At 35.2% G+C, this 12,746-nt stretch overlaps 1 protein-coding gene across 6 annotated transcripts in view; it reads left to right on the top strand.

Annotated features, from left to right (window-relative positions):
- Positions 1-16: 16 nt before the first annotated feature.
- The window catches only part of Purg (purine-rich element binding protein G), a 34,349-nt gene continuing 21,619 nt past the window's right edge, over positions 17-12,746 (top strand). For 5 of the 6 annotated variants that reach the window (XR_001175445.1, XR_001175446.1, XM_013026401.1 and 2 more), the window contains exons 1-2: positions 17-66; positions 351-1,232. Coding sequence is in view for 4 of the 6 variants with exons in the window: in XM_013026401.1 (XP_012881855.1) it covers positions 357-1,232 (876 nt within the window). In the remaining 2 variants the exon portion in view is untranslated. Of the gene's footprint in view, positions 67-350; positions 2,287-12,746 lie in introns of those variants that run through there. The other variant, XM_013026392.1, reaches the window with a different exon arrangement.

Raw genomic sequence — 12,746 nt, 5'->3', positions numbered from 1 at the left:
GAGCTGGCGGCGGCGGTGGTCGTGAAGGGCATCGGCGGCGGCGGCGGCTGTGAGAGCAGAGATGATGTGAGTGTCCGCTGACTGGGGACCCCGGGGCTGCTGAGCCCGGGTGGGCGGCCCGGCGGCGCCGTGTGGGAACTGGAGCGGGAGGCCGGGGGACGGCGGAGGGATGCTGAGTGCGCGGGGCCGAGCCCGGGACCTGCCATCCCCGGGCCGAGGCCGGAGCCGAGCGAGCCCGGCTCGAGTGCGGGGCTCCGGGCCGCGGGGTGAGGCTCAGGCCGAGGGGGAGCGTCTACGATTGTTCTCAACCCCCTCCCCCACCCCGCCCCGTGTGTGTTTGTCACTTGCAGCTGAAGATGGAAAGAGCCAGGCGAAGGGGAGGCGGCGGTGGCGGCGGCGGCCGCGGCCGTGGAGGCAAGAATATAGGGGGCCCTGGCCTAAGCAAGACTAGACTCTATCCCCAGGCCCAGCACTCTCACTACCCCCACTACGCCACTTCGGCCACCCCTAATCAGGCTGGGGGCGCAGCCGAGATCCAGGAGCTGGCCTCCAAACGAGTGGACATCCAGAAAAAGAGGTTTTACCTAGACGTGAAGCAAAGCTCCCGGGGCCGGTTCCTAAAGATAGCCGAAGTCTGGATAGGAAGAGGCCGGCAGGACAATATCAGAAAGAGTAAACTGACCCTCTCCCTGTCTGTGGCAGCAGAGCTGAAGGACTGTCTAGGGGACTTCATTGAGCACTATGCCCACCTGGGCCTGAAAGGCCACAGGCCAGAGCATGGCCACAGCAAAGAGCAAGTCCCCTCCCGAAGGAGGCAGAAGCACTCAGCACCCTCCCCACCAGTCTCCGTGGGGTCAGAAGAGCATCCACACAGTGTCCTCAAAACAGACTATATAGAGAGGGACAACAGGAAATACTACCTAGACCTGAAAGAGAATCAACGAGGTCGCTTCCTGAGGATTAGACAAACCATGATGCGAGGGACTGGCATGATAGGTTATTTTGGCCACAGTTTGGGTCAAGAACAGACTATAGTCCTCCCTGCACAAGGAATGATTGAGTTTCGAGATGCCTTGGTTCAGCTGATTGAAGACTATGGCGAAGGAGATATAGAAGAAAGAAGAGGTGGAGATGATGACCCAGTTGAACTCCCAGAGGGGACCTCTTTCAGAGTGGACAATAAAAGGTTCTACTTTGATGTGGGCTCTAATAAATATGGAATTTTCCTGAAGGTAAGTGAGGTGAGGCCACCTTACCGTAATACTATTACTGTTCCATTCAAAGCTTGGACAAGGTTTGGGGAGAATTTTATCAAGTATGAAGAAGAGATGAGGAAAATTTGCAACAGCCATAAAGAAAAGAGAATGGATGGCAGAAGGGCCAGTGGTGAAGAACAAGAATGCCTCGACTAGAGTGAAATTGAACTCCAGGCAAAATTTATAATCCTAAATTGGCTAAAAGTACTGATCGATTATCATTTGAAGAAAATTTCCTCTTTTGGCCCTACATTATTAGTAATACTTTTAGTAGTTTATAATTCAAGAAGTCTGATTCCCATATTATGTTACACATAGCTCACTATAATTCTCATGGGAATTCCAACCTTCCCAGAGCTAAATAGTTTAGATGCTTCAACTGCTCCAGACTATTGAAGTATGCAAATCAGCACAAAATGTGACATTCTGACCTTTTCAATATCATAACATTGCACTATGAAATAATCTTGAAAAAAAGATACATACATACTTAATATGGAAGAGTGAATTTCTATTTTAACAAATTCCCCAGAAAAGTACTCCATTTCTACTTCATTCAGTCAGCTAAGCATACCTGTAGGACAGTTACCACAGAAATTAACCTTATTATAAGTATGTATTTATAAAAGTACAAGGAGAAATACATTGTCTATTGGGTAACTTTTAAAGAGTGCCACTAACAGATCAAATATTATTAGATAACTAACCATTCAAAATGCAGTATCAAAATATTTCTTAAGAATTACTATAGTATTCTATAATTTCAAAGTTTGTGGTAACCCTACAGTTTATAGTTGTGGTATCAAAGCCATGGGAAAGTTTTCATTGGTTATCCTAAGCTGGTTACCTCTGTTGTACCATATGGTTTTATTGACTTTACAAAGTTTCAGGAATTACATTGACATCACATTTGAGGGGAAGGCTTCATCCAATGGCTTTCCTATGGAAATCTTGGTATTTCAGCATATTGTGTTAATTTGGAGCTTGTGATAGGTTTTTCCCTAAAAATATCATGGTCTCAAGGTATTATTTATTATAATTCTTTAACAGTGTTTCAGAAGGGTTGGTGCACCAATTCATGGATATAAAAATAGGCCTGTAATTACACGTTTTAGTAGCACTTTTGCAATTCTGCTTGTAAAACTATGTCAAACTTCCAATATAAGCCTGACTTTTACAGATACCTTAATTCCAAAAGAAGAAAAAACTTTTCTAAATATTTTAGATTTTCAATCTGGGGAAAATATTATTCGGAGATAAGACTATAGACATTTGAAAGGAAAATTCAGTCATTTTCCAAGGTGCTCATTATGATACTTAAAGAGGTTTACTTTACTAAAGGTTACCTGTATTCAGAATTAATCTCCAGGAAGAACAAAATCAATTTTTCAACACCTAAGCAATTTTTTAAACAAGTAGATGTAGTATATGTGTGTACCAACCCACTCACCTTATATCAACTGACTGAAATTTCAACTATTGGGCTAAATTTTATTCTGAATGAAATTAATTGTCTTTTATCTTAGCTCCCACATTCTAAGTCTATATAATTATGTTCTATCTACAGATTACTGATTTCAGCCCCCCAAAGGTAATTTATTGATGAGAGATGGATTCATGGATTGAGATCAGATTGTAGCTCTTCTTTGATATGCTATATGAAATTCAAAATCATTTTAACAACTTTCCTCTAGAAATTTATCCTCATATACAGTAAAGTCGCAAAGAAAACCTTACAGAATGAATTAAGACTAATAATTTTACTTACAAACAAGTGATCAGTAACCCAGACATTTATACTGGCCTTGATTTGCAGATTATATTTTACATTTCCTCCAGTATTACAAAGGAATCTCATTTCATTGTAATTGTAGACCATCTGGATCACTATGGAACAAATGAAGGATAGAATGAATATGATGTTGGTACTTAGTTAATAGCACATGGTGGGTGTTAACATTATAAAAGTAGCAAGGATTTTTAAACAGTCCTAACTGTAAAATAACATAACTATGTAGGCTTGCTAAAAAGTAGTTTTGGGTATATAAAGGAGTGATGTGCACTTGAATTACTGTACTACCGATTGTTATTGCTGCCCATCATAGTGCCTATTAATAATAATCAACCTGTCAGATTTTGGCACACTAGAGCTGTGAATATTCCAGTCGTCCATTGTTCCTATCACTATTGCTATGAGTGAATGCTCTCTTAAAATCTTCCTTTTTAAAATATTTATATCCATTAAGACTAAATGATTTATCTTTTGGTTTTTTATTTAGTCTGATTAGATTTGAGCATGTGTGTATATACACCTACATATAGATGTATATATACAATACTATGTCAGACTTAAATATCATTGTATATACATATTATTAGTTTTGCACTGATTATTTAAGAATTACTTAAAAAGCCAAATTTTCTACCTTGTATGTATACTTCCAAGTTATTACCATCTCATAGCTGCACATGCTTATATACTGGCAATTGAATAGACTATAGAATCATTCAAGCTTCTTTCAGTTCTTTATTTTACCTTTTCATAGTTAATGTATTCATTGAAAACTGGAATTGATTCTATGATTTTTTGATACTTAAAATTCCCAAGAATTCATTAGCCATAATTATGATCCAGTTCAAACCTCTGGTATTAGAAAATGAATTGCCATGTATCTTATAAAATAAGCTATTTTTATCTGTGCAATATAAATTTTATTTATTGTCATTTGTAACATAAGTGGAACTACAAGTGCACATGGTATTCTTTAAAATAACGGATCCTTGCCTTGCAGACGTTAAACTCTGAAGGCAAATGGATGTTAGAAGTAAAAACTGAGCACTAATATTAGTAACCAAAATAACTAGTTCACTAATGCTAAAACATTGATGATGTTTGCACATAATAATACAAGTGTAATGTGGTACAGATCAAACTGTAATAATATAAGCTAATTGTATGAAATTTGGAAACGGGTTCTCATAGTAGTTGGCAGTGTGCTCCTAGCAATTAAAAGCAGCACTAGTCTGTTGCTTATATGCAAAAGATGCAATGTATTATAAAGGTATTAAAGTTCTGCCACATTTTCTAATTATCCTCGGTAAAGCCCCAAACTGCCATGTCCCTTAACGTGAGTCAAACACAAGCATATTTGCACTAAAGAGCATGGCCAAAAAAAAATAATAAATGACAGGGTGGAAAAGCTAGTTGGAACCTCTTGAAATAGTTGGTTCTAATGGGAGAATTTCACATTTGTCTATTTGAAAGCTGTATGGTCCAGGCAGACAATCTGTCAGTTCACTAATTTAATAATGCACTTTACCTTTTGTATATAGAAGATGTACATTTATGCCACTTGACAGGTGGGATGTGTTTCAGTAACTGTGTAGTTAGAATCTGTAGGGTGATCTCTTGCATGTATATGTTTGTGTTGGAATTGTTGTAACAGGTTTCCATTAAATCAGTGTAATGGAGAAAGGTAGAAGATGCTTTTAAAACAAATTCCAATGTATTTAACAGAAGAAGTTAAAGTAGACTTCATATTTGTATTCTTAAGGACTAGAATATATATAAAACTATGTTTGATCCATATTAGTATTGCAGTTGAGACTATATTTACTTGAGACTCCCCATAATACTCTGAAAGTTAATTTTGAGAATTCGTCCAGATTTTAAAGAATTAATGATTCTATTTTATTGTTGAAATGTTTAAGTAACTATTAAACAGTAAAAATACTGCACCAGACTTGAAAGTATGGTTAGGTAATTTTGAAAAATCACACAGACTAAAGAAATAAAATTTCAACTTAAAATACAAAGAGCCTAATACTTTACCAAAGTAACAATAATGTTTCAAAATTTTCAGAAGTACTAACCCTGACCAAGTAAAAAGGGTAGTGGGGGATTTAGTATATCCTTCCATCCTAAAAATTTCCTAAGGTGTACATTTGAAACTTAAGTAATTGTTGCTTACCAACAGATTGTATGTACTTTACTGAGAAACACTGTGTACTAACATTTCATCAAGAGTGTGCTATATTTACTTCATTTTATAACTATAGATAAGAATATATTATATAATCATCCTATCTTAATATAATCATGTATTTATCTTGTAATTTTGCAGATATTTTCAGTAAAATAAATATTTATCTGCACAATTTGAAGATGAAATTGAAATGCACCCTCAGATACTCATTTTTAATAAGCAGCTACCACTGAAAGTTGTTGTATGTATTGTCATTTCTTTAAACTTTGGTTTATAGTTTATTTTACTATTTAAATGAATATGGCTTAATTTAAATTTTAATTGATTGTCTGAAAATAAGGTTTTTCATGTGAGTTTTTTTTTTCCTGTTTGTTTCCAAATGGCTTTCATTGAAACTTTATGAAATCCTCTTCCAAGCTTTATGTAAGGGCTCTGCTTAAGCACCACTTAGTTTGCAATCTTTACCAAAACATCTTTTGGCAGGATATTAAAAAAAAAAAACTAACATTGACTCTCTTGCTACAAAATAATTCGGACATAATATTATCTTTGCCACATAAGATTCTTAAAATCTTTCTGGAATTTCCTTTAAGATTTTTTGACTTCCATAGGAGAAATGGTAGCTAATGGCTAGCCCAGCAGAGGAAGAGGATAAAGATATTAACATGCTGTTGACAATCCACACTCCACAATACTATAACGTGAAGTATGGGGAAAATGTGTTTCCCAATTTAAAGTCAGATGAAAATTGAATTTTTAAATCACAGTAATGCTTGTCTTAAAACACACGCCAATGTCTGTAGGTAGACTTTAGAATAATGTGTTAGTATATTTTCTTGTATAATGGGAAAGAGTTGGTCTTCATTGTTAATTTGATATATTAAATCATTTAAATTTATTTTATTTGAGTTTTAACACTTCCAAATAGGGGAAAATATACATATATACCACAAAATTTAAATGCTACAGAATAGAGAATGAAAAGCAGTAACCAATGTTATCAGCTTCTTGTGTGCCATAGAGTTTCTGTGAATATACAAACATGTACATATGTATTTTCAAATTCCCAAATCAAAACATATGCACTGTCCATCTCTCAAAATGTAGATCTGGTATTTAAGGGAATTTTTTCCTCTTAAATATCATACCTTGGTTAAAATGTCATTTACCTTATGCAATATTATTACACCAAGGAAATATCAAAGAAATTCTGAATGGCATTTACTTAAATTATGGACATATGTATTAGTTTTAAATATGTAAAATGCAGAGTTTATCCTACTAGTTTCCCTTCTCCATTCCTAGCCATCTTGCCTATCGGTATTCACACACACACACACACACAAAATACTAGCTTTTTTTTTCCTAAAGTAACACAGCACAGGAGTCACAAGATATCAAAGAATTTAACCAAGTTTTTATTTCGGTGTTAACTGTTTCTAATGAAACCACTAATATTCAAAGTATAACTTGATTTTTTACTAATTCTGTTACTATTATTTTTTATCCTAAGACCATGCCAATGAGTATTAAAACTGTAGTAAATGACCATTACAACCTGGTTGGAATCTTTTCATTTATTAACATAATGCTTTTATTATAAGAAAGGTATAAGGCTTATTTAAACTTCATCCAGCTCAGATCTATGCAAAGAGGTAACACTGCATTGGTCTTAATTGTTTAAAGCATTGTTTGAAAGATTCAGACTCTATTAGAAGTCCTTGGGAGCAGAAGATACTGTGATGATTTGGGGAAAGAGTAAAAATTGGGATGCTAAGAATTTACAATATAACTGAATCATATCCATGTATTATTTTTAAATGAAATTAGCATTAACACTATTCCTGGAAATACAAACAAAACTATCTTAATAGTTCACACACAGCGACACCAGAAAAAAATCAAATTCTTTTTTATAGTTATGTGTTTATTATCCTTAAATTGTACAAAGAGGTAACCATTCTCAAAATCTTCCACTCATCAAGAGTGCATTTTAAGATCTTTCTGTTGCCTACCAAGAAAAAAAAACGTGGAAAATGAAAGATCCCATGCTGAATCCTTCAATTGTATAAAATTAAAGCAACCAGATTAAAAGATCCAATTCAGTTAGAAATATAATTAAGAACTTATGGATTGAGGAAGAATATCTGTAAATTTTATGAAAATGTTATGATATAAATACCTAAAAATTAGTTATTTAAATTTTACAAATCTCCATGATTTATGGCACCATTTTAGTTTATAAACAGAGAAAGTCCTCTTAAACATACTTTTAAAGCATAAAAGACTTTTGGTTCTTCTGTTTTAATAATGAATACTTTATTGTCCTTATTTAATCTATAAAATTGGGAAAGATTTCTATAAACTTGTATAAGCTTATAATGATATATATATAGGTTTTAATTCTATTTAAAAGGAGGAATTGAAAGGGAAATAAAATGAATTTTATTCCAAAAATGAATTTTACAGCCAGGCACCAATGACTCATACCTGTATTCTTAGCTGCTCGAGAGGCTGAGATGTGGAAAATAGACTCCAGTCTTGGCAGAAAAATATGAGAGACTCCATCTCCAATTAACCAGCAAAATGCTTGACTACAGGCATGACTTAAATGGTAAAATAGCAGCCCTGAGGAAGAAAGGCCTCATACAGGCAAAAATAAAATCAAGAATTCTGCTTAAATCTAGGCTGCAAAACACTAATAATTTCCCATCCTTAACCAAAAGTTTCCCATGTTCCTTTCTAGTAAATTATGTTTTTCAAATTTTACCTTTCTTAAAGAGTATCCCCTAAGAAAAACCCCTTATTCTTTTGAAGACAGTGAATGCACCAGTAAAAATAAAATAAATAAAGCATACTGAATCAATGCTGCTATTGTGTAAGACAATTTTAAATCCAGTTTATGGTCTCAATACTGTTGACTTAAGATGTTCAAAGTGTAAGATAAGGAAAGGCTTTTTTTGTTTTTTTTTTCTCTTTATGACACTAAAAGTATAAATCTGATTTTTATATGATTATAGTCAGAATTTCTTATATTACAAACTCCTATTGGAAAACAGTTGGTATTTTACTTATAGAAAATGTTTTTGTAAGATAATAGTCTTCAGGATTTTATTTATTATTTGTTATAGATTGATGACATTGTTGCATAGAAATAAACAGAAAAGAAGAGACAGAAGAGAAAGGTAGTAGCTGATATAACAAATCAGTCTTAACAAAAATGAAGAGAAAATAAATCATACTCAAAACTTAGAAGATTCTATTTAACCTCTAAAAGTGTGTGAGTGAAAAATGTAGAGGTAAGGGACAAGAAGACCTAATCTACCAATCTCTGGCCGGGTTCTGAGGAAGTATGTAGCTTCTGTTGGATAGTTTCCTCATATGAAAAAGGAGCAATGCTAGGCTAGAAACTAAGTATCTCTATTCTTAAGCTTTTAAAATTCTGCATCAGTGGAAGAAGAAAAAAAATAATAGGTAAATACTATTTCCAACAAGCCAAAAACCTGTTTGGAGTTGTGGCTCAAGTAGTATCCTGATTTCAATGCATAGTACCAGTGCCTCCCACATCCCAAAAAAATAATTGGCTCATATTAAAACCATGCTATCTACTATGTATTTAATCATCTTGTTCTTTAATTTTTAAAGTTCATATTTTTATGACCTATACCAAGTTTCATTCTTTGGAAAGAACATGACTTTTTTCAACACAGTCTATAATCATCCCTTATATTCTGCATGGCATAAACTTTTTAAACTAACATTTTGTCAAATGCTGTTGTTCTGCAAATAACCACAAATTGCACTAAATGATGTAACTGCAACCGTCATTGCAGCAGTAATCAACTGCTTTTGATCTCTTTTTCTTTGTAATGGTGATTATTGTATTCTACAAATTTTAACAAAGAACATCAGGAAGGCTACTGACCTGTGAATATAATGGTTCTGTTTCATACAACCTGTAACTACTAAAGTGTGTAACTATAAAACATCCTAATGGTTAGTTTGTTGTTTAAACCTTGACGAAATATGATGGTCAATGATTGGAGAAGAAAAGCAGCACACAAGCTTCTGTGGTGGGGGCATTTATTTAAGTGCCCTAGTCCTCCACGACAGTGTCACAACCTCTGCTAATAAAAGAGTTTTTAGAGTGACACCTTTTTTCAACACAACCCTTCTTGGTGTCTACAGGTTTATTTTTTCAGTCACAGATAGTGTTTAAGAGTAACCCACGTGCTGGACACCAGTGGCTCCTGCCTGTGAAATCTGAGGATCACAATTTGAAGCCAGCCCAGGCAGGCAAGTCCACGAGCCCCTTAGCTCCAATACAGAAAGCCAGAAGTAAAGCTGTGGCTCAAGAGGAAAAGCATAGCCTTGAGAAAGAAAAAAGAAAGCTAAGGGACAGTGCCCAATTCCTAAATTCAAGCCCCAGCACCAGCACAGCACAAAAAGAAAAAGAAAACCTTAACCATGTGTATTTTCAAATGCATATGCACATAGTATTTTGACAATTTAAAAAATATCAGTATACATAAAATTCCATTGCTTCCATGTGCTGGTGGCTTATGACCATGATCCTAGCAACTCAGCAGGCTAAGATTTGAGGATCACAGTTCAGAGCCCCACCCCCAGGCAGAAAGTCCCCATGAGACTCTTATTTCCGATTAACTACTCAAAAACCGGAAGTGATGCCGTGGCTCAAGTGGTAGAGAGCCAGACTTGAACACAAAGAGGCTAAGGGATAGCGCCCAGGCCCTGAGTTCAAGCCTCATAACCAACAAAAAGAAAAAATATCTATTACTATAGCATTCCATATGATTCACAGTTTTTGGACAAATTCTATAGAATGAATTGGCTATCATACAAAATTTTTTCTCCTCAAATTAGCAAAGACATTTTAGGTTCTCGATTGCTTCTTTTTTCAATGTTTGGAATCAAAGTGAGATGTGAGAAAATATTTTGTTAGTTTTTTGCACTTTCATTTTGTAGAAATTTCCTTCTAGTCAAACAAACATTCCAAGCAACTTCACCAAAAGAACACACCTATATGCAAAAACTACCCAACATATTGCAGCAACAGAATTGTAAGACAGTGACTTAAGAATGAAAATATGTTGGGCTGGGAAGGTGGCTCAGTGGTAGAGCACTTGCCTTTCATGCTTGAGGCCCTGGGTTCGATTCCTCAGCACCACATAAGCAAAAAGGAAAAAAGCCGGAAGTGGCGCTGTGACTCAAGTAGTAGAGCGTTAGCCTTGAGCTGAAGAGCTGAGGGACAGCGCCCAGGCCCAGAGTTCAGGCCCCACGACCGGACCCAAAAAAAACAAAGAATGAAAATATGTACAGAAACCTGTACCATCTTTATCATCTGCTAATTTACTTCAGAGAATGATAAATAGTATTTCTAGATTCATCAACCTAGTGCTGAGATTTATACCAATAATTTAAAAATCTACAATGTCAGCTGCATAAAATCTATTTGCTGCCTAGTAAAAATTCTTCAAATTATCAATACTATAGTCAGATATAAAAGAAAGATCCTGAAATTCCATCTAATCATAATTTTCCCCCTCTCCCACCATGCACTGTACACTATTAAAAGTGGGCAAAGGTGTTAACAAAGACTGAAGCTGCTCTTTGAATATCTAAAGCATGCTCTGTGGGCTAGATGTAGATAGCGTGAAAAAAAGGCAACTATGCTCAATTCATGTGAACACTTGCCATGGTTCTGTGAAACAGTTTAGATGGCTAGAGCATAGATTCCACTTGGGATGATAAAGACTGAAAATGAAAACTTACTTGCTCTAACTTTTTAAATATACATTGAATCTTCAGAATATATATTTGGCTACCCAGATTGGCAGATAATTTTAGAAGTCAATTTCACCTCTAGAAAAGTTGCACCAAGACTATTTTTTAAAGGTAGTAATGAGGAAAAAATTTGAAATTTATTGCTACAAATAACTTACTTATTAAATATGTACCCCTTAGTGGCCATTAAAAAACTTCTTATATTTAGTGTTTTTAATCCACACAGTAACCCTACTATCCTCATTTTATATAATTTTCTAGAGATTTAAATCTGGTTCAGTATTTCTAAACTAATATATTTGAACCAAATTGATACCCAAGCCAAAGACTGTGTTGATTCACTTACGTCAACCCTTCCCCGTCCCTAGACAAGCACCAATCTACCCACCACCACTGCCACTCAAATCTGCCTTCAATTACCAAGAATCATTTTATCTCAAACTATCCTCTTGAATGAGAGTAGTCTCAGCAAGATGACATAATTGCTTTGATTTATTTGTTTAAATTAGCTGTTAATAAACACAACTTTTTGATCTATTGTATAGACTGTGGATTGAACTTTTAATCCTGATTAACTGTTTCAAGTAAGTGTCAGTGCTTTTTCAAAAGGCTCAAATGGTAGGACTAAGCTGGATGACCCCTGTTCTGTCATGAACAGAGAAAAGAAAATTACTGGTCACTGTGGGTCTACAGTTTCACTTTCATGAACTAAAAACAATCATCTGCATTGTTAGTTTGGAAATAAACCTTATCAATATTCTTGAGTTTCATTAATTTCTCATAACTTTCTGCCTTTTGATTTTTTACAAGCTTTTGCCATATGCTTCCTACATTGTATCATTCTTCACATTTAATTACCAGCTTTCCTCTTTCCCTTAACTAAGAGGAATGCTCCACTTACAACCAGGTATTTTTCTATACTTTTATCCTGATTTTATGACAACAGTTCTCAAACTTTGAATGTCACTCAAACTTCAAGAGTTTCTTCAACAACAAATTGCTGTGCTTCTAACTTGAGTTTCTCTTCAGTAGACTGGCAGGATTTGCATTTCTAGCATATTCCCAGGAGAGTAGATGTTACATATCTGGGGAACACATTTTAAGAACCACTGTTCTATGCTAATAAGATTTTATCTGAGCTAGGAAAGATAACAGAGGGAAATTTAGTCAAATAACTCTTAATATCTTGGTAGAAAAATTCTGCCTTGATTTACACATCTTTTTTTTTTTTTTTTGCCAGTCCTGATACTTGAACTCAGGGCCTAAGCTCTGCCCCTGAGCCTCTCCGTGCTCAAGGTTAATGCTCTACCACTTGAGTCACAGCATCACTTCCAGCTTTTTCTGTTTATGTGGTACTGAGAAATGGATTCCAGAGCTTCATGCATTCTAGGCAATTAGTCTATTACTAAGGCACATTCCCAGCCCCTATTTACAAATCAAAGCAAAAAATAAATTATAAATTGTCTAGAGTTTTGGTTTTTAAAAAAACTATAAGCTATCATTACATTTCTAATTTCCTCTCCATTTTCAAAAGCTCTCAAGATAAATGGCAAAATGGTTAATTATAATGACTTGAAAAACTTGTCTTTCAAAGTAAGCAAGATGAGAAATATATTTTAACCTAGTAAGCAGTTCCGCCATATGAATCTTAATAAAGGAAAGGAAACAACTTCTCCACTTGGATTATTAACAAATCTGG

This window comes from Dipodomys ordii, unplaced genomic scaffold (assembly GCF_000151885.1).
Source record: "Dipodomys ordii isolate 6190 unplaced genomic scaffold, Dord_2.0 Scaffold4, whole genome shotgun sequence".
Lineage (NCBI taxonomy): Eukaryota > Metazoa > Chordata > Mammalia > Rodentia > Heteromyidae > Dipodomys > Dipodomys ordii.
Note: the sequence above shows the minus strand (reverse complement) of the source record. Positions and strands in the feature narration are given on the sequence as shown.